The following is a 23,263-nucleotide window of genomic DNA, read 5'->3' as shown; positions in this document are numbered from 1 at the left end:
CCTGCTGTACTCTTATTTTTCAGAATTATCCTGGCTAGACTTGTGAGTTGATTCTTCTGATTGTTTAGAATCAAGTTCCCCCCTCCAAAAAAAGTCCCATTGTTATGCATTTATTTTTAAGGACTAGTCAGGTGCAGTAGTGAGGGGGTGAGGAGTAGAACCAGGAGTTCGATCTGTAACTGTGAACCATCACTTGAGATAACTCACTACCTTTGGACCAGCCTCCCGTTGTCATTTTGATAAGGTGTTAAATTTATACACAGTCTGCAGAGAAATTATGTGTTTATAATGATGGGTTTTCCCACCCATATATGGTGCATCTCTTTCCTTCTTTCTAGCCTTAACATCTTTCTAAAATTGTCTTTATATTAGTACCTTTTAATACAGTAGCTTTCATGCCACACAGACCACTACCTTTCAGTCCCAAAATCACTGTTTTTTCTTTTTTAAATATTTTATTTACTTATTTGACAGACAGCAAGAGAACTTAAGCAGGGGGCGCAGCAGGGGGAGAGGGAGAAGCAGGCTCCCTGCTCAGCGGAGTACTTGACGTGGTACTTGATCCCAAGACCCTGGGACCACGACCTGAGCCGAAGAGAGATGCTCAGCCGACTGAGCCACCCAGGTGCCCCCCAAAATCACTTTAGTTATGTAGCAATATGGATCTCATTACCTTTTGGTCATGACCCTTTGACAAAAATGATTCACGAGTCTAAAAGAAATGTATGATCTAAAGCTTGAAAGGGATGAAGGGCGAGCTTAGAAGGCGGTGACAGAACTGAGGGCCTATATTTGAACCTTTTTAAAATAACTTATTTTCTTTAAATTCAGTTAGTTAACATATCGTGTGTTGTTAGTTTCAGATGTAGCGTTCAGTAATTCATCAGTTGCATAACACTCAGTGCTCATTCCATCATGGGCCCTCCTTCATGCCCATCCCCCAGTTACGCCAGCCTGCCACCCCACCCCCTCCAGCAACCCTTGGTTTGTTCCCTATAGCTAAGAGTATCCTATGGTTTGTCTCCCTCTCTGATTCTGTCTTATTTCCCATGTTTGGACCTTAAAAATGATCTCAGAGGGGCACCTGGGTAGCGCAGTCGTTAAGCATCTGCCTTCGGCTCAGGGCGTGATCCCGGCGTTCCGGGATCGAGCCCCACATCAGGTTCCTCTGCTGGAAGCCTGCTTCTTCCTCTCCCACTCCCCCTGCTTGTGTTCTCTCTCGCTGGCTATCTGTCTCTGTCAAAATAAATAAATAAAAATCTTTAAAAAAAAAAAAGATCTCAAACTATCTTGTGCATATTACTTTCTGTTGTGTGGAAAAGTGGAGGGAGAGGGTGAAGTTAGTCCATTCGGATGGAAGATGGGGAGAATGGGAAAGACATGGAAGCAGGAGAAATGCATTAGCTCCCTAAGTCCTGAATTGTCAGGCACCCATCATCACCCCCCCTCCAGTCCATTTTTCCCTAGAAATGGCTCTTCCACCTGGTCCCTCTTCTCCTCTTGACTGGTCCTACTCCACATAACCTTGCCCTGGTCTCTCCACCCTCCACAATGCCCAGAATCATCCTCCTGAAGGAGAAATCCCATCGTGCCAGTCTTTTGCTTAAAAAAAGCCACTGTGGGATCCGAGTGTCCTCTGGGTGTCCTCTGGGAAGACCTCGGTCTCGTTCCTTCACGTCATCATCCCTCACACTTGTTCCAGTCCTCCTCCTCCCCCTCATCTCTCCTGCGGTGGAACCCCACAAACACTTCGGAAGAGGACGTGCCTTGCCTTTCTCTGTCTTCGCGACGCCCTTTCCCAACTTCTGCCCACCCTGCAGAAAGATTGTCCTCCAGTGTCTCCTCCTCTGGACAGCGTACCCCCCGCCCCGCCACCCCTGCCCCAGTCAAGCTCCAGTAGTCGCTTTGTCCTTCTGAGTCATACCTCCATTCTAGTATTCTTGGGATCCTAATACCTGTTTATGTGTCTCCTGAACTGTGCTGGGAAGGCAGGGGCTGTGTGAATTCGTGTCTGTGTCCCCATCGTCCAGCACAGTGACTGGCACGAAATAGGCGTGATGCCTGGATGGGTGGTTGGATGCATGGATGGACGGACGGATGCAGGGACGGATGCTCGCTGTGATGCGCGTAGACGGAAGGGATGGGTAGTCGGAGAAACCGGGCACAGTAATCCTGCGGAAGATCAAAGACAGACACCAGAGGGAGCCGACACACCACGAGAGGGGGCGGGAGGGCGGGCCAAAGAAGGCTGCGAGCACTGGGGTGAGCGGCGCGCCCCGAACCAGAGCCTCACGCAACTGGAACCGCTCGCCCACGTGCGCACCCCCTCGTCCTTCTTCCCAGACTGTGCTGGAGCGCGTTCCTCCGCCCCCACCGCCTCCCTCGCCTCCACCGCCACTGAGAAGGCAAACAAAGGGGAGGGGACCCCCGCGGCGTCCTGGACGCAGGGAGCCAATCACAGGGCTCTCCCCTCCCGGCAGGCGGGCCCCTCCGTTCTGGGGGGCCCAATCGGTTCCTACGGGTGTGCGGAGGGGCGGAGAGATGGGCGGGCGGAGCGGGGACTGGGGACCGCGCGCGCCGGAGCGGGCACTGGGGACCCCGGGAGCGGCGGGGCGGGGCCGCGGAGGGACGGGCGCGGGGCCGGAGCCAATCGCCGCGCGGGTCTGCGCCGAGAGGGCGGGCGGCGCCGCGGCGCGCGCGATCCGGGCTGACGCATCTGGCCCCGGTTCCCCAGGATCGCAGGGGGGCGGAGGGGCGGGGGAGAGGAGAAAGCGCGGAGGGCGCGCGTGCGCAGTGGCGCGGGGAGGAGCAGGGACCTGGCAGCGGGCTGGGAGGCTGCGAGCGAGCCGCGAACCGGGCGGGCGGCGGGCGCGCGCACCATGGGGGAGAAACCGGGCACCAGGTAAGGGAGGTGGGGCCGCGCGGCGGGACGTGGGCGGCGGCTCGGGGCGGGTGCCGGGACGATCCCCGGACAAGGACACCGGGGAGAGAGCCCGGGGGCTGGACGCCTGGGTCCCTAGGGGGCAGCCATCTGGGGCCGCACGCCTAGGTCCTCGAGGATAATGAGGGGGACGCATGCCAGGGCCCTTGCAGAAAGCGAGGGTTGAAGGCGATCAGGAAACCGGCGTCTGGGTTCTCGCAGGGATGTGGGGGCCGGACGACTGGGTTCTCCGGTGCAGGCTGCGATGCAGGGGCGGAGGAAGGAGGAGCAGGTGGCCGGCCCGAGGGGTCGGGTATGGGAAGGGTGGATGCTGGGAGGGGATCCCCCCTTAGACTCGTGCCGAGCTGCTGAAGAGCCTCCTGTCCAATACCCCACAGACAGTCAGGCTGTCCCAAGGGCCAGGTGGCTCTGCTTCCAAACTTCTGCCTTCCCCCAGGTTGCTAGGAGCAACAGCTTTATCTTGGGGGAGCAGAGTGCGTGACGACCCTCCCCGCTTCTGGGCCTTACCCCTCTTCCCAGAGGTGAGGGAAGGCAGTGTCTGCCCTGGGCACGCCATCCACTCCCCGGATGTTTTCTATGCAATCGAGGCTCCTTCCTTCCACTGATACCCCGAGTTCTCTTTTTTGGTCTCTAGCAAAATCCACTTCCTGTTGTGGGCCAACACCCCCAAGGGGATAGTGGGTGAATGCCCGAGTCCCTGGGGAGCAGGAGCAAAAGAGGAAAAGATTGGGGCTGTATGCCTCAATCCAGAAGGGATCAGGTTGGGGCCCTGGTCCTGAGACACCAACTGTGCTGCAAAACATTATCCTCTCAGCCCCACCAGAACCCAGGCTTCTGAGCACCAAGTTGAGTCGTATCGGAGAGATGATCAGAGGGAGGACTGGTGTCCTGGATTAGGGCTTAAACACCCCCAGAGAAAGGGGAAGTCGCTGACTCGAGGGAGGCCCCCAATTTCCGTTATGTGGTTCAGGGAGGAGGATGGATGGACCAGAGGGGGACTGCTGACTTGGCACAATCCCACCACCCCCATCTAATTCTGGTCCACAGGAAATGGAGAGAACATCTGCTGGCGCTGGCCCCCTCACTGGGCACCTCTGCACTCCCCCACACTCTGCCTCCTTGGCGAGCCTCGGGGTACAAGTGCTGCTGCTCCCTAGCCTCGGCTCCCAAGGGCAAGGTGGCCCTGCAGATGCTCCAGGGCCATTTCCCCAAAACCGCAGTCCAGTGGCTTTCTTCCTAATAGGAGGAAGCCCGGGGACAAAGAGGAAATCTAGAAGCAAAGGGGAGGGGGAGCTGCATGATGCCATAGCTGTCCACCCCCAGGGTGGGTGCTTATTCTAGCTGCCACCGTGCCAATGTCCCCTCTCCTTTATTGGAGGGGATACCTGGGGACCACCGTACCCTTTGCCTTATGGCCTTTGGACAGTCTGACATTCTGGGAGGAAGCGGCAAGGAAGTTAGAGCAAAACTGGGGGGGAGGGTGCTGGAGGAAGGATGGGCCAGTTGGCAGGACTTCAGTTTCTACCAACCGAGGACCCTTCCCAGGGATCGCTGCCGAGGCAGAGCGGATCAGGATGAGGAAGGGCAGACCTGCAAGTGGCCAGAGCAGAGGGGCCACCAGACACCTACTACGCTCACAGCAGTGGGTAGAGTCCAGGCTCAGATTGTTTCGGCTCCGGGGAGCGGATCCCCTGCAGTTCAACAAACTTCATGCCGGGGAGCGGATCCCCTGCAGTTCACCAAACTTCATGCCGTTTGCAGAGACAGGAGAGTGTAACGGTTTAGTGAGGAAGAGCATGGCTGGAGCCAGCCTGCCATACCATTTACACCCTCTGGGGCCTTAGGCTAAATCCTTCCATTCCCCCCGTGCCTCAGTTCCCTCACCCGTAAATTAGGAATTTGGAACCTCCGTCATTGGGTCGCTAAGAGTTCTAAGTGAGATAACACACACGAAGGCCTTGGCACAGTGCTGAGCATGGAGCCTTCTCCCGACAAATGTCAGCCAGCATCATCGTCTCTATCGTACGGCTGGCGTCGTGCTGGGCGTGCCAAACCAGACACGGCCTCCGATGTTCACAGTCGAGCTAGCGAGGCAGGTGACACACAGCTCACGGCCTGTGCATGCTGTCACACCACCAGTAAAACAGAAGCCAGTGTGACAGGAACCCCCCCCCAAAAAAAAACAGAGTAACCGGAGTCCTGGCTGGATCTGCTTTCTAAAGGAGGTGATAGCTGAGCTCGGCCTTCAAAGACAAATAGGCTTTGAGGCTGCTGAGATCAGGGATGGGGACAGTTGGAGGTTAATGGAGTCGGGTCACACTTATGTAGTGGCTAGAAGTAGAAACCATTTTAGGGGCAAAAGCCAGGGCCTTTGCCCTTCTGGGTACTCCAGCTGTCTTTGGAGCTGGAGACCAGAGAAGATGGAGAGAGAGGGTTAGGTCTTAGAGGCTCCTACAACCTGCCCATTTGGGTCCCCCTGGGGCTTGTGCTCTGGGAAGAGCCTGGGTGGTTCCTGTGGCAACCAGGGGCCATTGCCACAGGAGGAGGGGACCTAGTGAGGGTGGAGGGGGGGCCACCACGGCTGTGTTGGGAATATTAAAGACCTGTGGTTGCCCTCCTTCTGGGAAGAAGTGGGAGGGGTAGAGCTGGCAAAGCCCCAAAGCCTGCAGGCGGAATCCCGGGTGAGCTCTGCTTCTCGGGCTGGTGTGGGGGTCCCTGCCGCCGAGCCTGAGGGAGGCAGTGGGTTTCCCTTTCTGTTTTGTTAGGGTCTTCAAGAAGTCAAGCCCTAACTGCAAGGTGAGTCTCCCATGCTGCTTCTCCTCCCAACCTTCTCTGGGCCCCTGCAAAGCCCAGCCTGCCCCTAGCCGATCCCCAACCCCTAGCTCCCCACTTCCTGTGACAGCTAAGAGCCGACTTCCTTCCCTCCTGAAGCCCCTTGCCGCAAAGGCCGCTCAACCTGAGCCAGCCACGGGGCTGGGTGGGGACAGGTCTGGGTCCCTAGGCAAGATGAAGGGGGAGGACTCAGAAGCCCTAGGGTACCCCTCTCGAGAGCCAGCCCAGGGTCCCCAGGCTATGGCCTGTGTATCCCAGAGTCCCTTGACGGGGAGCCAGTGAGACCACACCCTGTTCTCTCACTGGCTGTCTGGGGCGTGTCCTCCCCAAGCCCACTCCCCACCACCACCCCACCCCACCCCACCACACACACTTGCTGACTTGTGGGCAGAGGTGAGAAAAGCTTCAAGGTTGGTTAATCTGGGAAACCCCACTACTCTCGCCTTCTGACCCTCCTGGGAGGAACCCCGGGGCTACCCCAGCGTGGAAAGACCAAGGATGGGACGACCACTCTGAGGGGCTCGGACGCCCTGCACTCGTCTGCCCAATCTTCCCTGTGCCCCTTCCGTACCCCCAGGTCACCGTGTACTTGGGCAAGCGGGACTTTGTAGACCACCTGGACAAAGTGGACCCTGTAGGTAAGTGTGCCCCAAAAGCAGCACCGGGGCCCCCAGGACAGGGAGAAGTTCCTGGGCCCAGGGATGGAGGGGAGGCCCTGACAGGAGGTGAGCTCGTGTGTCCCTTTCCCAGATGGCGTGGTGCTCGTGGACCCTGACTACTTGAAGGACCGCAAAGGTACTGGCCCGAGTGCAGGGGACGCCCAGGGGAGGTTAGGGTGGCCCAGTGGGGCGGGCTGGCACTGACACGGACCCTGGAGAGACAGAGGGCCGAGACGGGAGAGGGAAGTCGGGTTCAAGCAGGTCGGATGCTGCTAGGGACTGGGGGGCTGGGGCGGGGGAGCTCCTGACCGCCCCACCTTGCCCTCCCTCGCAGTGTTTGTGACCCTCACCTGCGCCTTCCGCTATGGCCGCGAGGACCTGGATGTGTTGGGCTTGTCCTTCCGCAAAGACCTGTTCATCGCCAACTACCAGGCTTTCCCCCCTGTGCCCAACCCACCGCGGCCCCCCACCCGCCTGCAGGACCGGCTGCTGAGGAAGCTGGGCCAACATGCCCACCCCTTTTTCTTCACAGTGAGGACGCCCCTCACCCTCTGCAGGGCTGGGGGTCTGGGACTGAGCGGGGGAGCACCTGTTCTGGGCAGATCTGGAAGCAACAGTGAGGAGGGTGCCCTAGACCCCCCTCTGCCTTCGGGGCCACCCTTGTCTCTGGCTCCTCCTTGGGGCCCCTTCCTTCTTCCTCTCCCACCCCCTGGGACTCCTCCTCCAACCTCTTAGTGGGGATGGGGAGAAAGGTTTGGGGGCTCTCTGGGAGAACTGAAGCCTCCCCTTGCCTCCCCACAGATCCCCCAGAATCTGCCCTGCTCCGTCACCCTGCAGCCAGGCCCCGAGGACACAGGGAAGGTACGGCGGGAATGGGTCCGAGGGTTCAGGGGACAGAATGGGCTCCAGCAGGAGCCTGGGACACAGCGAGGGGGGGCTGTCAGGGAGAAGCCAGGGTGGGGCGTGTCCCCAGGAGAAACACGGTTTATCTGCTCATGGTGCCTCCAGGCACCCCCGGGTGAGTACAGGGGCTCACCTTGCACAGACAGGACTGACGCTCTGCCAGCAACTGGGTCTTTGGGAGAAAGAGCACGAACCCCAGGCCCTACACTCCTCAGGCCAGACTGCGATGGGGCAAGAGTCCCTGACCAAGGCGAGGGGAGAGGGAAGGAAGGGCGTGGTGGTGTCAGGGGCCTTGTGTAAGATGTGACCTTTTCTCCTCCCGAGGCCTGTGGAGTAGACTTTGAGATTCGAGCCTTCTGTGCCAAATCGCTAGAAGAGAAAAGCCACAAAAGGTGAGCGAAGCGAGGAGCTCCCCAGGGCTGTGACCATCCCCTCCCCGCTCCCTGGAGCCCCAGGCCTGCGGAAGGCGGCGGTGGGGGTCTGCGTGTCTGAGCACTGCCCCTCCTGTCCCTCCTCCCCCACCCCCAGGAACTCTGTGCGCCTGGTGATTCGAAAGGTGCAGTTTGCCCCAGAGAAACCCGGCCCCCAGCCTTCGGCAGAAACCACACGCCACTTCCTCATGTCCGACCGGTCCCTGCACCTTGAGGCTTCCCTGGACAAGGAGGTGGGGTGCACGGGGGTGACGCAGGTGCTGCGGTGCAGAGGGACCGTGGGGGGAGGACTGAAGCCACCGGCCAGGACAGCGTTGTTTGTTTTTGTTTTTTTTGTTTTTTTAAAGATTTTATTTATTTATTCGACAGAGATAGACACAGCCAGCGAGAGAGGGAACACAAGCAGGGGGAGTGGGAGAGGAAGAAGCAGGCTCCCAGCAGAGGAGCCTGATGTGGGGCTCGATCCCAGAACACCGGGATCACACCCTGAGCCGAAGGCAGACGCTTAACCGCTGTGCCACCCAGGCACCCCCAGGGCAGCGTTTTTAAAGAACGCTGCCTCAGAAGGCGTGGGCTTGGGTTTAGAGGGAGACCAAGCCGCCGGTTTGCGTGGGGGCGGAGGGGGGGCTAATAGTGGGACCAGTGCAAGCAGATCGCATTAACTTGATCCCCTCCCCTCGAAAGCTGTACTACCACGGGGAGCCCCTCAATGTCAACGTCCACGTCACCAACAACTCCACCAAGACCATCAAGAAGATCAAAGTCTCTGGTAGGAGGTGGGGGACAGAAGGGGGTCCTGGGGTGGGAGTTGCTGCCCATGTGGCTCCCAGCGTGATTTCAGCCCAGGGACACACCCCAGTGCAGGAGGCTGCCCCAGAAGGAGACACACCCCTGGGGGGGGCAGCAGGCTGTGCTCCCGGCATGGCTGCTTAACCCCCCCCCCCGCCCCCGCAGTGAGACAGTATGCGGACATCTGCCTCTTCAGCACTGCCCAGTACAAGTGTCCCGTGGCTCAGATCGAACAAGAGTGAGTAACAGAACAGCCCAGCACCCCCCTCCCTGAGGGCAGAGGAGTAGCCCCGGGAGAATGTGAGGCGGGGATGGAACCGTCCGGAACCATCCCCACCTACAAGGGCATTCCCTCCACATGCAGGTGCCTCTGAGCCGCTCATTTTCCCAAGTGGGTTGACCTCTAAACTCCCCCCCCCCCGTTACCTATGGGCCCGAACAGAGCCGGGCTAGTGGTGGGGGAGAAGCCCCCAGGGTGGGAGCGACCTCCTCACCCAGCACCCCCCCCAGTCTCGGTCTCCTGGCCCCACTCCCCAGTGACCAGGTGTCCCCCAGTTCCACGTTCTGCAAAGTGTACACTGTCACCCCGCTGCTCAGCGACAACCGGGAGAAGCGGGGTCTTGCCCTGGACGGGAAGCTCAAGCACGAGGACACCAACCTGGCTTCCAGCACCATGTGAGCGTGGGCTGGGGGGCGGGGGGCTCCCGCGGCCCAGGGCTCACATGCTCCTTCGGGCCAGCCGCACATCAGGCTCTGTCCTAGGGGCCGGGGCGTTCTCGGGGCCCAGAACGGACCAGAGAGTCTAGAGAGGGAAGACAGACAGATCAGCAGTGAAACGCACAGCAGGTCCGGTGCCGCGTCCAGAAGCAAGGCAGAGAAGGGAGGGATGAAGCGGGGGCGGCAGCCTGTGCGCACTGCGGAGAGGGGGCTGGGGAAGGCGCCCCAGGCGTGGGTTCCGAGGAGGGACCCAGAGTAAGTCTGCGAGGACGTGTGAGGAGGTGTGGGGCCGTCGCGCCCCAGGGGGGTGGCCACAGCCTCACGGAGCTGGGGCTGGGGTGTGCGCTGCACGAGCCCACATAGCAGGCCGGGGCGGGGGCAGCGTGGCGGAGGAGCCACGGCGAGAGGAGTAGGAGGTGCGGTTGGGGTGGCGGAGAGCAGGACGAGGCAGGGCTGTCGGGTCCCAAGGACGTCCGCTTTTACCACGTAGAGATGAGAAGCCACAAGCGGGTTCTGGGCGAGGGGTGCCTGGCCGTGAGAACAGCACGGTCTACGCTGCTGGAGGCCACGGCTGGGATGCGGTCCCACCCAGAGCCCCAGGGCGGGCTGTGGTCTAGCTCTGCCCCTCATTGCAGCGTGAAGGAGGGCGCCAACAAGGAGGTGCTGGGCATCCTGGTGTCCTACAGGGTCAAGGTGAAGCTCGTGGTGTCTCGTGGCGGGTGAGTGCTTGGGAGGGGCGGGGGGCGGGGGCTCTCCTCCAGCGCGGGGGTGCTGGCCCTTCATGCTGCCTCCCCCCCCCACCACAGGGATGTCTCCGTGGAGCTGCCGTTTGTGCTTATGCACCCCAAGCCCCACGACCACATCACCCTCCCCAGGCCCCAGACAGGTGAGCGCACCACCCCCCCCAAGCCCCCCGCGAGATGGCCTGAGGCAAGGCCAGGGGAGAGACGCTGGTCCCTCCAGCACCCACCCACCCACCCCCTCTCCTCGCCTCAGCTGCTCCTGACACAGATGCCCCTGTGGACACCAACCTCATTGAGTTTGATACCAAGTAAGACGCTCCTCCCCCGCCTTCTGACCTTTGACCTCTGTGGGCAGAGTCCTGCACCCCTCAAATCTGCCCAGGCCCCCGTTTCCCCTCCCCCCGGGGGGGGGAGGGAGGGCTGAAGCATCAAATCCAGACGGCTTAGCCTTCTCGCCAATGCATCCAGCCCGGTGGCTGCTCTGACACCCCTGGCTCTGGGAGGGGAGCAGGGGGCCGAGAAGGGTCTGGAGCCCACACCTCACCCCTCCTCTCTACCATCAAGCTACGCCACGGACGATGACATCGTGTTTGAGGACTTCGCCCGGCTTCGGCTGAAGGGGATAAAGGACGAGGAGGACGAGGACCAGTTCTGCTAGGAGGAGGGGTGGGTGCTGCTGGGGGGGGAGGTCCCCAGCCTCCCCACCGTCTCTCCCTCCGCTCAGCAGCTTCCCCAGACAACCCCTCCCCTCCCCTCCCTCCCTCCCTCGCCAGTCGCCCCCAGACACGCACTGGACCCATCTCTTGTGGCACGTGGGCATTACTTTTTGGACTCCAGCTGCGCCTCCCCAACCCCCCCATGGGTGGCAAGCTGTGTTCGAACCTAAATTTTGCGGAGGGGGTTGCTGAAAAGACAGTAGGGAAAGTGGGGAGAGGAACCCCCACGTTCAGCCTCACACCAACAGCTTCCCTTTCCTTCGAGAAAAGACCCTCTTGGGCTGGGGGGGCAAGTCCACTTCTTTGTTTCTGAGCATAAAGAAGAAAATAAACCTTTTAATAGGCAGGAGTGTCCGTGTCTTCTGTGCGGGCTTGAAGGAGCAGACAGGTGCCCATGTGGGCCTGTGCCCTGGGGGCTGAGCCCCCAGCCAGCCTCCTCGCCGGGCCCAGAGGTTGTCAGTGAATGTCCGAAGCACTGGGCTGTCGTGTGCTCCAAGGTAAACACTGAAACTCGATTTGCTCAGTCCAAACTCAAGGGTACAGTTGGGTAAAGCCACAGCGTCAGCTGACGCACTCACAGGGGAACCGGCCGCTCACTTCCCCATGGCCGGCCAGAGCGGCCTCTTCCCCCTTGCTGCTGACACACGTGACCGGGTGGTGACCTGCTGTGGCCGGGCGCTCGGCTCTGGCCGCCCAACCCTGGGGCTCGGTGGGAGCCCCACCGCAGGCCTCCCCGGACAGAAGCCGCAGGACATTCCGTGGGGCCGCAGGGAGTCACGCCTGTGCAGGCAAGTCACTGCGAGTTCTCGGACATTCATCAGGCACTCCCAGACGCTGGGCTGCGGGTGGGAGCGACACTCCACGGACACAGCTCACTCCCCCCCCACTCCCACTCCTGTCACCCAGCCTTTGTCTCCTGCATCTTGTAAGGCTCATTCATTCACTCCATCGACATAGCCCGCTTCCCAAGTCCCTATTTTGTACCAGGCATCATGGAGGGACACAGCAGTGACCAAAGCCACCATTAAATCATTCCCTAGTGACTCAATGAATTATCTGTGCTCCAAAGGAGAAGTCCAGGAGCCAGAGAAGAGGCCAGAGAGTGCTACCTAGGCCGGCTTGGGGACGATTTCCGAGGGAGGGGCCTTTTGAGCAGACAACTGGCAGATGAGGACCGGGTTGGAACATTCTGGTGAGGGCAGGAACAGGACAGAAACAGCAAGGCCAGTAATCCAGATGGGGCGGGGGCAAGTTCCTACGGGCCTGTGCATCACGGCGCCTGACATCTAATTAGACCGTTGTTTACCCACGGATTTAAGTGCTGCCAAGACACCAGTGACCGTGCTCGGCCCTCCACAGCAGCCCAGCCCGCGACACCCTGGTCTTTGCCACACAGGGGCTACAGCCAGCATCACTTCCGAGTCCTGTGAGCCTACTCCCCGACCGCCAGCTTCCTCGGCCCACGGGGCTTGAGCTCAGCACATTATCAGGTGAATCAGAAGCCCCGGAAGGGGGCAGCGCACGATAAACATGCCCCGCTCCTTGGCTCTGCCTTCCCAGATTCATCCAGCAGGTTCCAGAAGGAATCCACGCACCTGTGTCTGGAATTAGCACACTCGGAGGAAACGATATCTTTTTCTTTTTTAAGCTTTTTATAAAATTTTTAATGTTTTTAAGAAGGTGAAAACATGCACATGGCGTAAAGAGAAAAAAAATGAGCTGTATGCAAAACCAGTGAAAAGAAGGCTCCCTGCCCCTGAACCCCAGCCTCCCACTCTCATTCCCAGCAGCGACTCAGTTTCACTCAGTCCCTGATCATGCTCCAGAGATCCTGCCGACTCAGTCATACCTATACGAGTGTTTGTCTTTTTAAGTTTTATTTATTTGAGAGAGAGGGAGCAGGGGGAGGGGCCGAGGGAGAGGGAGAGACTCAAGCAAACTCTGTGCTGAGCATGGAGCCTGATATGGGGCTCTCTCGACGACTGTGACATCAGCACCTGAGTGGAAACCAAGAGTCAGATGCTTAACGTGCGTTCCTGTCCGTAGCGACACGCACTGACCTTCCTTATTCTTTCAGTGAGGTACCTTCCATTCCCTGGATGGCATTTTTACCCGTCTCCGCCGAGGGACGTGAAGGAGTGTCCGCTTCCGCTTAATGCAAACACCAGTACAGTCTCTTACCCCCGAACATATGCCTTTTGCACACACGAGCCATCTGTAGGACAAATTTTTTTCTTTTTCAGATTTTATTTCTTTGAGAGAGAGTAAGTGTGAGTAGGGGAGAGGCAGAGGGAGAAGCAGACGCCCCCGCAGAGCAGGAGCCTGGGGCGGCGCTCCATCCCAGGACCCTGAGATCCTGACCTGAGCCGGTGGCAGACGCGCTCAGGGACGGAGCCCCCAGGCGCCCCTGGCGGCAAATCCTGAAAAGCAGCCTTGCCGGGTCCTCAGGATCGGCCAACTAGCAGGTGAAACGCCGCATCATCTGCTTTTAATTTGCATTTGTTTGACTATGAGTGAGGATAAAACCTGATTTCTTGGGGTACGTTTCTTAAAATGTACTCTTGCGGCTCTTTTTTGCTAAAGAAATTAGCCCTTCTCATTATATATTTTGCAACACGCTCCCGGTTTGTCACTGTCTTTTGAATTTGTTTCTAGGTTCGTATTTTTGGGGGCAATTTCTGGGGTAAAAGGTTTTGTTTTGGGTTTTTAAAGAGGTAAGATTCACGGAACAGAAAATCAACCTTTTTCTAATTAAATTTTTTTGAAGATTTTATTTATTTATTCGACAGAGAGAGAGACAGCCAGCGAGAGAGGGAACACAAGCAGGGGGAGAGAGGAAGAAGAAGCAGGCTCATAGCGGAAGAGTCCATGTGGGGCTCGATCCCACAACGCCAGGACGTCCTGAGCCGAAGGCAGACGCTTAACCGCCAGTGCCACCCAGGCGCCCCACTAAATTTTTTTAATCAACCATTTAAACTGCGCAGTCCGGGCACTGCATACATCCACAACGTGCCGCTGCCGCGTCTGGTTGCAAAGCGTTTTCCTCCTGATATTTTTAATAACTCATTTTTTAAATTTTAAGGTAGACCATCGTGAATCACTTTCATAATGGCTTCTGGGTTCTTTTTGCTGCTGCTTTCCGGCCTTCTAGTTCCTGGACAGTTTGCGCTCTTTCCACACTGAACTTGGAGCCCACCTACCCCTGCAAGGAGCTCAGCTTGCCCCTCCCTTTCAAAATCCCTGCTCTCAGACCCCAGCCTGGGCTCCATCCCACCGCCACCCTGCCTCGCCCCGCCGCGACACAGCTGGGCTGCCAAGCACCGCACACAGAGAAAGTCATTACCACGCACAAGTGGGACGTATTCATTCACTCAACAAGTAATTTTAACACATCCTAGGTGCCAACACTGGCCCTGGGCACGCATTCAGGGCCGCTGCCAACCCAGTGGCCTCTCACTTCGGCTGGGCTCCCTCACCGGACCAGCCTTTGTCCCCCTCCATCTTCCTGGCACACCTCCTCACTCACCTTGCAAACCTTCCTCCCGCTCGCTACAGTGACTTCTCTTTTTCACAGAGATCAGGCTTCGAGGGACAAATGACTCAACTTCCACCCTCCTACCCACAAACACCGACATGGATCCACCATTCTCTATACCACGAGTCGCCGCCTCCTCGTGTTTCACAAAGCTCATCCCTCCACCTCAGCTGTCAGATCTCCTCCCACCTCCTCTGAGTCCCTGATTCAGCCCACCCCCTTTCGACCTCTGTCTCTCTCTACTGTTCTTCTCCCTCCATGGGGCATAAACTCCACGCAAAGTCTCTTCTACTCAAGGAAGGAAGGAAACCAGTAAGACAAGACTTAGCTGACTAGTTCTTCACACGAATACTCCACTAGAGAAATCTCTATTTCCTCTCTACCAAATGTCACTTCCACTTGTTATTTTCAAAGTCATACATGCACATAGTGTAAGGAGTCGGATCAATCACAAGGCCTGTAAATTCATCCCCTCTCCTCGACCCCCTTCCTCCTGAGAGGCAGCCACTTTCACCTCCTCCAGGTGTCTCTTCTTGTACTGACTCCATATCCCCGCAAACAACGCTCCCCTTTGCTACTTCCTGGTTTTTGTCTGAAGCTAACCTGGAGCTCCCCACTATGCGAGAGAAGCCTGAGCTCCCTTCGCGCCCCTCTCCCCACAATGAATACTTTCCTCCCTGCTCCCCGCATCCCATACTCCCAAGAGAACAGTGAACCTATGGAGGTCAGCTCAATATTGAATATTTACACTTCCATGCCTACACGTAGGGTACCCAGCGTTGTCACGCGGTACATCGATGACCTTTCTCTTCGTAGCGCCAGGCTGTCTTCCTCAATCACCATCATTTTAAGAATCTGTTTATTCTCTGAGTCCATCCCTAACTCTGCCCTATACTCTCCTTGAAGGTCTCACGTGATTCCTTTCGAACGCTCACTACGAAACAGATGTTCCTGTCTTCCATCTCCGTTGAAGAAATCCAGAGCCGTTTCTAGACCTGCTCCAGGGCAACCCCCTTTCGGATGTTCTTCGTGGCCTGTCACCTCCCGTGCATCCCCTTCACCCCGTGTTCTCAAGTTGCCCTCTCTGCAGTGCCCAAGGCCTCCTCACTCTTCTGGATCCCACAGCTTCCTCTTGGGGGTCTACTTCTAAGTGAACTCTCCTGAGAAAGGGAACTCTGTATGTAAAAATTTGGCGACCTCTGGACATACCGAAATGTCTTTATTCCATCTTCGTTTTCTCGGTTGTGAGAGCCCACGCCTCCCCTAAAATCTCTTCTTCCGTGGTGCGAGGGCAGGAGCTGGCCACCGGGTAAGGACTGGCTTTCCCAGCACCCGAGCTGGGTGAGACCATGCGACTGCTATTCAGTGGAATGTGGTAGTACTTATTGGCACTTCCTAGGCAGACCTCTGGCGCCGGATGTGCCTCCTCCACGTTTCCTCTCCCCTCTCGCGCCAACTATGGCCCAGGGATGGCAGTGGAGCCAGTCCCAACACGGCACCCGGCACCGCCCTCCCGGAGCAGTGTCCCTCAGACGTTACTGCATTCAGACCACCTGAGCTTCTTCAAAAGCAGATACTGATTCAAGATGTGCGCTGGATCCTGCAAGCTCCAGCAGCTTCCAGGTAATGCCAGGGCTACCGGCCTGCAGACCACATGTGCTGGAGTACAAGGCCCTACAGGATGGCAGGGCTGCTCCGCTGGCCTTGATCTCCGCTGACCCAGGAGCTGCTTAACTACCTCCATGCTGGGCTGTTCTACCGGGAAAAAACTTAGTTCTATGTTGTCGAATCGTTGCATTTTCAGCCCTCATCCTAGCACACAGCTGGAGTACAGAATTCCAGAGTGGAACAACTCAGGAAATAAACTTTCATTTAATCCCTATTTTCTTTCAGTTCTTTCTTTGAAAGTTTTTTTTTTTAATTTCTATTTATTCATTTAAGTAATCTCTACACAACTCACTACCCTTCCGACTGAGGCAGTCAGGCACCCAATCTTGTGTTTTCAATACAAATTATTGGGGCTCAAACTCACTACCCTTCCGACTGAGGCAGTCAGGTACCCCAATCTGTGTTTTCAATACAAATTATTGGGGCTCAAAACTCACTACCCTTCCGACTGAGGCTCAAACTCACTACCCTTCCGACTGGAGGCAGCTCTGTGTTCCTAATCTGTCTTTTCACAAATTATTGGGGGCTCAAACTCACTACCCTTCCGACTGAGGCAGTCAGGGTACCCCTTAATCTGTCTTTTTTCAATACAAATTATTGGGGCTCAAACTCACTACCCTTCCGACTGGAGGCAGTCAGGCACCCTAATCTGTGCTTCTGCAGCCTACAAATGCCATTGGGGCTCAAACTCACCACCCTTCCGACTGAGGCAGTCAGGTCTCTTAATCTGCCCTTTTCAATACAACTCTCGTGCCCAGGGCGGGGGCTTCCATGGCAAAGACCCCTCTGTTTTCCATCTTCAGCAGAGAAACCTCCAGTAGTCCGAAGGAGTTGGGGTTGGAGTGGTCGCATTGTGATGTATGCATTAAAGGAGAAGATCTGGGGGTCTAACACTTCTAAAAATAATCCTCTTCATTTTGGTATCAACTGCACCCCCATTGTACATGACGCTACTAATTTAAGAGTAAAACAAGTTGCTCTTAAGCTTTCCCATCGCTGCCTTCACTACCATTTCACTACTAAATCAGTCACCACCTTCTACCCTTCTGTCTTCCAGCTTCTATCTAAAGTTTTGCTATTCATTCCTCTCTCTCTCTCTCTCTCTCTCTCTCTCTCTTCTGACCCCTTAATAAAATCCACTTGTTCTTTTATTAGAATTTTAAAAAGGAGTGAAATTAAATGCTAGGTCCTCGAGCTGAACTTGAAAGCTTCCATTCCTTGCTAACCTTGTGCCAACCACCTTCATTCCCCACCTTCAGAAGCTGGAACCGGGATTGACCTTTCCAAAAAAAGGCAAACCCGGCCATAACACACATCTTGAAGATCTTTCAAGGGTGCCCAAGGGCTTTCTGTGAACAAGGTCCAAATTACTTAGCTTGTAAGCCTTTTCCTGGTCTGGCTCCCACCTGTTCTCCGCCGGCCGCCACCGGTCACTCGCTTGGCTCAAACTTGAATCCCTTGGCTGTACTCCCTCCTGGCCCCATGCACTTGCCTGGAGCTGCTCCCCTTCCCACTGCAGCCTCTCGTCCACCTGCTTAACCCAAGACTCGGCTCTAGCAGCGCTGCGCCCAGACTCCTCTCTCCGGGCTCCTGCAGGTGCAACCTCCTGCGCTCGGCTCCCCGAGCAAACGTCGACCTCGCTGTCGCCTGACAGTCCATCCCATTCATGCCGCATCCCCAGATCCCGCCGCGTAACCGGCGACCAGAAAGCGAAGGGGGAAGGCTGAAATATCAGCCCCGACATGTTGCGAAGCCTGGGTGTCAGAGGCGCCCTGCCCGGAAGGAATAATGAACACTCACCGAGTCAGCTCTATCCCCCAGGCCCGACGGACACAATGGCGGAGCGGGGCGGGCAGGCAGGCAGAGCACCCCAGAGCTCCCACCATCATCACTCAGCACCAGCAGCCGCGCAGGCACTTCTCGTAGAACACATCAAATCCAGACCCCAGGAGTGTCGCGAAGGCGGACAGGTTCGAACGACTCGACTAGCGAATGAATGTTTTCACTACCGCCTCTTACCACAGGTGGTCGCGAGGTGGCGGCGGCGGCGCAGACCAGGGCACATGCGCACGGCACCCTGGGAGTTGTAGTTCACCAGCTAGGCGGCGCCGGGCATCCTGGGAATTGTAGTCGCAGCCCCCGGGCGCGTCCTGCGCAGGCGCAAACCGACAGCCGCTTCCGGCTCGAGTGTTGCGCTCGGCGCGGGAGAACCCTGTGGAGGGGGCGTCCCAGAGTGGCGATGGCTACCTACAGCCTGGCGAACGAGAGGCTCCGCGCCCTGAGGACATCGAACGGGAAATCGGCGCTATTCTCCAGAATGCAGGTTCGGGACACGACGGCCGGCACGTGCGCTCGCAGCGGGGAGGGGAGGGACCCCCTCGGTGCCCGCGAAGGGACGGGCTCACGTGGGGCAAGCCGGTACCCTCTCCGGCCAGCCCTGGCCCTCTCTTCGCCCCCGCAGGTACCGTGATCCTGGAACTGTCCAAGGAAACCAACGAGCGGCTCCTGACCGGCAGGCGGCGGCCTTCACGGCGTCGGTGCAGCACGTGGAGGCCGAGCTGTCGGCTCAGATCCGCTACCTCACCCAGGTGTGCGATGGGAGGCGCTGCGCCCGCACCCTGCCTCCGCCTTAGCCTTTTAGCCTTGGCCTGCGGGGATCCCTGGGGACGGAGCTTTGGCCTTTGAGCGGTCTGGGACCTGGCCACACCAGCGAGCACCGCCCACCAGCGAGCCGGGTGACCTTGGCAGAACCCCTCCTTTCCAGGGTCGGCTTCCGCCTCCGGAGGAAAGTATTACAGGCGGCCTTGCAGGTTTCACCTGGCCCGCATCCCTGAGCTGCTGGACGGGAAGTCCTGGGAAAGTGACTCATGAGCAGTGCCAAAGCCACAAGACTGTGCACTCGGAAACTTGACCTGACCTCAGGGGCTTGAAGTGGCAACGTCCTGAGAAAAGGGACAGGGTTGAGAGGGTTCTCAAGTCTTTACAACAGCAAACAGCCTTCATTAAGTTTTACAACGTGCCGGACACGGCTTTATCTAATCCTTCCCCAACTCTGAAGTAGTTACGGTTACCCACACTTTTTACAGATGAGGTTAACAAGTTCGGTGATTTGCCCTGGGTCACCCAGCCACCTCCCGTGTGCCGGGACGGGGCTTCACACTCAGGGAAGAAATGAGACCAGAGACCTGGATGCTCGCTGGGTTTGGGGAGCTGGGCAGGGGAAGGGGTGCGCCCCGACGCATCTGTGGAATGTCCCCGTGCAGGTGGCCACAGGCAGCCCCATGAGGGCTCCAGCTACTTCTTCGAGGAAGGACTGTCAGGATGGCCCTGAAGCGAGTGGACTACACTCTCGCCAAGCTCAGCGATGTGGCCCGAACCTGTGAGCAGATGCTGGAAAACTAGGCCAACCAGGTAGAGCAAGAACTTGAGGAAGACACCCCAGCACCGACAGAACCTAGAGACTCAGGGTGGGAAGTCGGGGCTGCCACTTACAGGCTCCTGCTGGGCAGAGTATATGCAGACAAAGGGCAGAAGCTGGGGACGGAGCCACCCAAAGACCAAGCCGGGCCCCCGATGCCCTGGCTCCTCGCAGGGTGTCTCAGGTGCACGACACAAAAGTGCTGACAAGCCTGTGACAGAGTCAGACACCCAGTGCTTCCTCAAACACCCGCGTCCCTACCCCCCGGCTTCAGACTGGACCTTTAATGAAGACACATTCTTCTTTCATTGAAAGAGACAAAAAAGAAGAACTAGGGATTTTAATAATAAAAACAGCAATGAAAGCAAGGACCTCAGACTCTCACTGAAACATATGTGGGTGATATGCTGGATTGAGGAAATAAAACCAAACTGCATGGTCCCTGCTGGGGCGGGGCAGGCCTACAGGGGGCGTCCGGGAGGAACAGCTGGTGTGTGAAGACAGACTGGGACAAGGGGGCGGTGGGACCCTGAGCGGGAGGAGCTGAAGCCAGGAACCATGGTAAGGGGGCAAGGGCATGAGGCCAATGTTTGCAGAAAGAAGAGTCAATAAGTATAAAAATAATCTTTAGTAATTAAACACATAATTTGTTTAAGGTATTACAGTGAAAGATAGGATTTTTACATTATAGCACAGGAAACCTGTGATAGAGTCTACGAGAGGGCAGTGGCTGGGTATTTGTATATTAAACGTCAGATAGCAATGGAGTGCCTATTATGTGCCAGGGATTATCCTAATGCATTAATTAAAGGCATAGGGAGCTGAATAAATTCCAATGTCGGTGTCTACCCTCACGGTTTCCACTGTTAGCTCTCAGGGCGTTGGAGTCCGATGCCATGGGTGTGTAATGAAGCTGCAAATCTGAGAAGACAAGGAAATTAAGGTATCAGCTCTAACATTAAGGAAAGGGGGAATAACTTCAGCTGGGGAATTAGACTCCCAACATCAACCATGTAAATCCCTAGTACAGAGTAAGCGCCAGTAAAGATTTATGAATTAAATGAATGGTCTCCCCACCTTCCTCCACAGGTTCCTCTCCCCCAGCCTGCCCTAGCTTATGTTGCTCCAAGCCCTGCCTGGCTTTGAAGGTCAAGTACGGGTCCCTGGGCCTGTGATGGCTTCCTCCTCGCTCCCTAAGTATTCTGTTAACGTCTCTAGCTGACTCCTCTCACGGCCTGTGGTCCACGGTGCAGACAGCCTTCATATCTGTCTGGGGCAGGCTTCCAGCCACATAGGAGCTACTGGGGGCAGGATCCCTGCCAAGGAGGCCTTGAGTCTCTGGGAGAGGGGCCCAGAGGTCCAGCTCACCTGGAGAGTGCTGCAGTAACTGCTCCCTCCCTCCTCTTGCACAGCACGCATAGGAGGACTATGGTGAGAAGGAAGACGATGGTCAGGAGGGACAGCACTGGCACCACATGGCTGAGGTCCCAGCCGAAGGCCCCACTTTTCTTCCAGCTGCTTCTGCCTCTCCCCAGCCTCAGGCCCAGCCCCCAGACCATGGCCCTCAGTGGATGCAGCGAATTTCATTGGCGTGGGTGAGCTTTTTGTCCAAGGATGGAGCTTCCTGCTGGAAGCGTGGGCTGCACGGTAGACTGCGAGGCAGGTGGCAGGTACGTCTGAGCAGGGAGCCTATACAGTCTAAAGGTGCCCTCTGTGTGGGCTCAGGAACCTGGGGTGCTGAGGACGTAAATGCTTCTTGGGGGTCGCACTCCCCAGACTTAGCGTATCCACATTCTGGGAGAGGCAAGAAGTAAGTGAATCAGCCATGATGAGGGGACCAGGTGAAGAACCAGTTTGAGCAGAGGGGAGATAGTGGATCAAGCTGAACGTCGAGGTAACAGCTGAAGGCCTGGGAGAGGAAGGCAGAGGCGGAGGGAGAGGGGGTGAAGGAAGTGAGCAGACCACAACAGGGAAGCACTGGGAAGGCCTCCGGGAACAGGGAGACCTCCGTGGGAGTCCTGGCTCTGCCAGAGTCACTGCGCGACCTTGGCCCTTGGCCCGTGACTTCCCTGGGACGCCTTTCTTCCAGCTGTAGACCAGGTGCAGGGAGAATTTTCCTACCAAGGGCCCCAGGCACTAGGAGGCTTAAGTATGCGAGCCCGCATGTAGGTCTCTCCCAGCCCAGAGCAGTCTGCACGCCCAGAGCCACGCAAGACAATCTCCACTGCCAAGCACGTCAGAACGGGTTGGGTATTTATTTTAGGAGAAAAACAGAGCCCGTAAGGCCAGCGCTGTGACGCCACAGGTGTTACTGCTTAGACAAGCTGCTGGTTGCGTTTGTCAGAAGTGGCGTGTGTACGCATAAGAATTTGTTCGGGTCTTACTTATGTTAAGTTTTACCTCAAAAGAAACAGCAACAATAAAGAATTGAACTCAGTAGTGCACATGCTGAAATGTCTGGCGAAGTGAAGTCCCCGGTCATGCCTGCAGCTAACTTGGAAATGCATGAAACAATAAGGTGGGGGCGCCGGGTGCCCAGGTGTAAGCGTCTGCCTTCAGCTCAAGTCCTGATCCCAGGATCCTGGGACTTAGCCCCCTGGGCCTAGCTGGGACTCTGCCCTCCCCTGCTCATCCGCTTTTCCTCTCTCAATATCTTTTATTTTATTTCTTTTTTTTTAAGATTTTAGTTATTTATTTGACAGAGAGACAGCCAGCGAAAGGGAACACAGGCAGAAGAAGAAGCAGGCTCCCAGTGGAGGAGCCCGATGCGGGCCCGATCCCCAAGACGCTTAATGACTGAGCCACTCAGGCGCCTCAAAATCTTTTAAAAACAATCGTGGTGGATTGGATGACTCTGATAGGATAGACAGATGGGCGTCACTAAAGCAAATATAGTTAACATGCTGTAAAACTTGATTTTGTAAAAATATAAATTACATTTGCTGTATTTTTGTACCTACCACAGAAAAGACATAAAATACAAATATATAAAAGCCAAATAATGTAGAATCTAGGTAGTGAGCCTAAGTGATGTTCACTGAACAATTGTTTCAACTTTTCTGTAAGTCTCTTTACATTTCCATGGTACAATACTGGAAAACGTAAAGTAGTGCCTTGGTTTCCAGAAAAATACTAAGTAAATTAGAGCACAGGAGGAACTGGCAAAATCACCACAGTGATGGTGAGTGACATTGGGGTGAACAGGGCCTAAAGGGGGCTTTGGCTGGCACCAGCTACAAGAAGAACTCCAGGTGTCGCTGTGAGGCAGCCGGTGGCAAGACGATTGTAAGTGTGGAGACCGCTGCCCTGGAGGAGGGAGAAGCCCGTACCTTGCGATCAGCAGCTCATCAACCGTTGAACCCAGGAATCTTTGCTGCCCCCACACACACCCGGGAGTGTAGCTGGAACCTAGGAAGAAGACCGTGGTCTGAGCTCTTTCCTTCCTCATTCCAAAGATGTGGAAGTCACTGCCAACTGCCAGTGAGCCCTTTCTGCCCAGACTGGGAAATTCCCAGGTTGGTGGAAGAGGGAAAGCAAGGTATGGAGAACTTGAATCCTGGGAGGGGCTAGGGTCCCCCCAAGATTTCCAGTTGGAGCCGCGAGGGTCCTGGAGGCCCCTTAGGCGCCGCTTCCCCAGCCAGTGAGATTACCTGATGTAGGAATTACAGCGACGTAGGCTCTCAGGTGTTTTCGGAGATGTGCCAGAACTCCCCCTGCTGTAGGGAGCGAACGAATCGCCGTGTGGCAGTAATAACTGCCGATGACGCTGCCCTCGCTGCCATGGCCTGAGGGGGCACAGGTCAGCACGGGGCTCCCCGCTGTTACTTCGCGCCCTTCCCTAGATCCCGGATCTGAACGCGCCCAACGCACACATCACACCCCAAACACGTTCTTACCACGGCCGGGACCCG

The 23,263-nt window shown here is 56.8% G+C and overlaps 1 protein-coding gene and 1 pseudogene across 5 annotated transcripts; both read left to right on the top strand.

The window, feature by feature from the left end:
• The first annotated feature begins 2,771 nt into the window (after positions 1-2,771).
• On the top strand, positions 2,772-11,077 carry ARRB2 (arrestin beta 2). Of its 5 annotated transcripts, none has more exons than XM_040629893.1 (16): positions 2,865-2,902; positions 3,989-4,075; positions 5,707-5,737; positions 6,351-6,411; positions 6,524-6,568; positions 6,767-6,963; positions 7,234-7,293; positions 7,660-7,727; positions 7,864-7,999; positions 8,451-8,535; positions 8,721-8,793; positions 9,093-9,230; positions 9,908-9,991; positions 10,079-10,158; positions 10,269-10,323; positions 10,580-11,077. In XM_040629893.1, the coding sequence occupies exons 1-16, from the start codon at positions 2,880-2,882 to the stop codon at positions 10,671-10,673; spliced, it is 1,317 nt and encodes a 438-aa protein (XP_040485827.1). In that variant the 5' UTR covers positions 2,865-2,879; the 3' UTR covers positions 10,674-11,077. The 5 variants fall into 5 exon arrangements, with proteins under 5 accessions (XP_040485829.1, XP_040485828.1, XP_040485827.1 ...); XM_040629892.1 differs by having other exon boundaries at positions 10,236-10,323; XM_040629895.1 differs by lacking the exon at positions 3,989-4,075 and having other exon boundaries at positions 2,772-2,902.
• Positions 11,078-18,173: 7,096 nt separating this feature from the next.
• Positions 18,174-19,336, top strand: LOC121102609 (annotated as a pseudogene).
• Positions 19,337-23,263: the final 3,927 nt, after the last annotated feature.

The sequence above is a fragment of the Ursus maritimus genome, unplaced genomic scaffold, assembly GCF_017311325.1.
Source record: "Ursus maritimus isolate PB19 unplaced genomic scaffold, ASM1731132v1 scaffold_14, whole genome shotgun sequence".
NCBI lineage: Eukaryota > Metazoa > Chordata > Mammalia > Carnivora > Ursidae > Ursus > Ursus maritimus.
This window is presented reverse-complemented; position numbering and strand designations above follow the sequence as displayed.

Coding starts and splice junctions, on each gene's coding strand:
- ARRB2 (XM_040629892.1), top strand. CDS start 2,880: ATGGGGGAGAAACCGGGCACCAG. Junction 6,569..6,766: donor CTACTTGAAGGACCGCAAAG/GTACTGGCCCGA, acceptor CCTCCCTCGCAG/TGTTTGTGACCCTCACCTGC. Junction 10,159..10,235: donor CCTCCCCAGGCCCCAGACAG/GTGAGCGCACCA, acceptor TGGTCCCTCCAG/CACCCACCCACCCACCCCCT.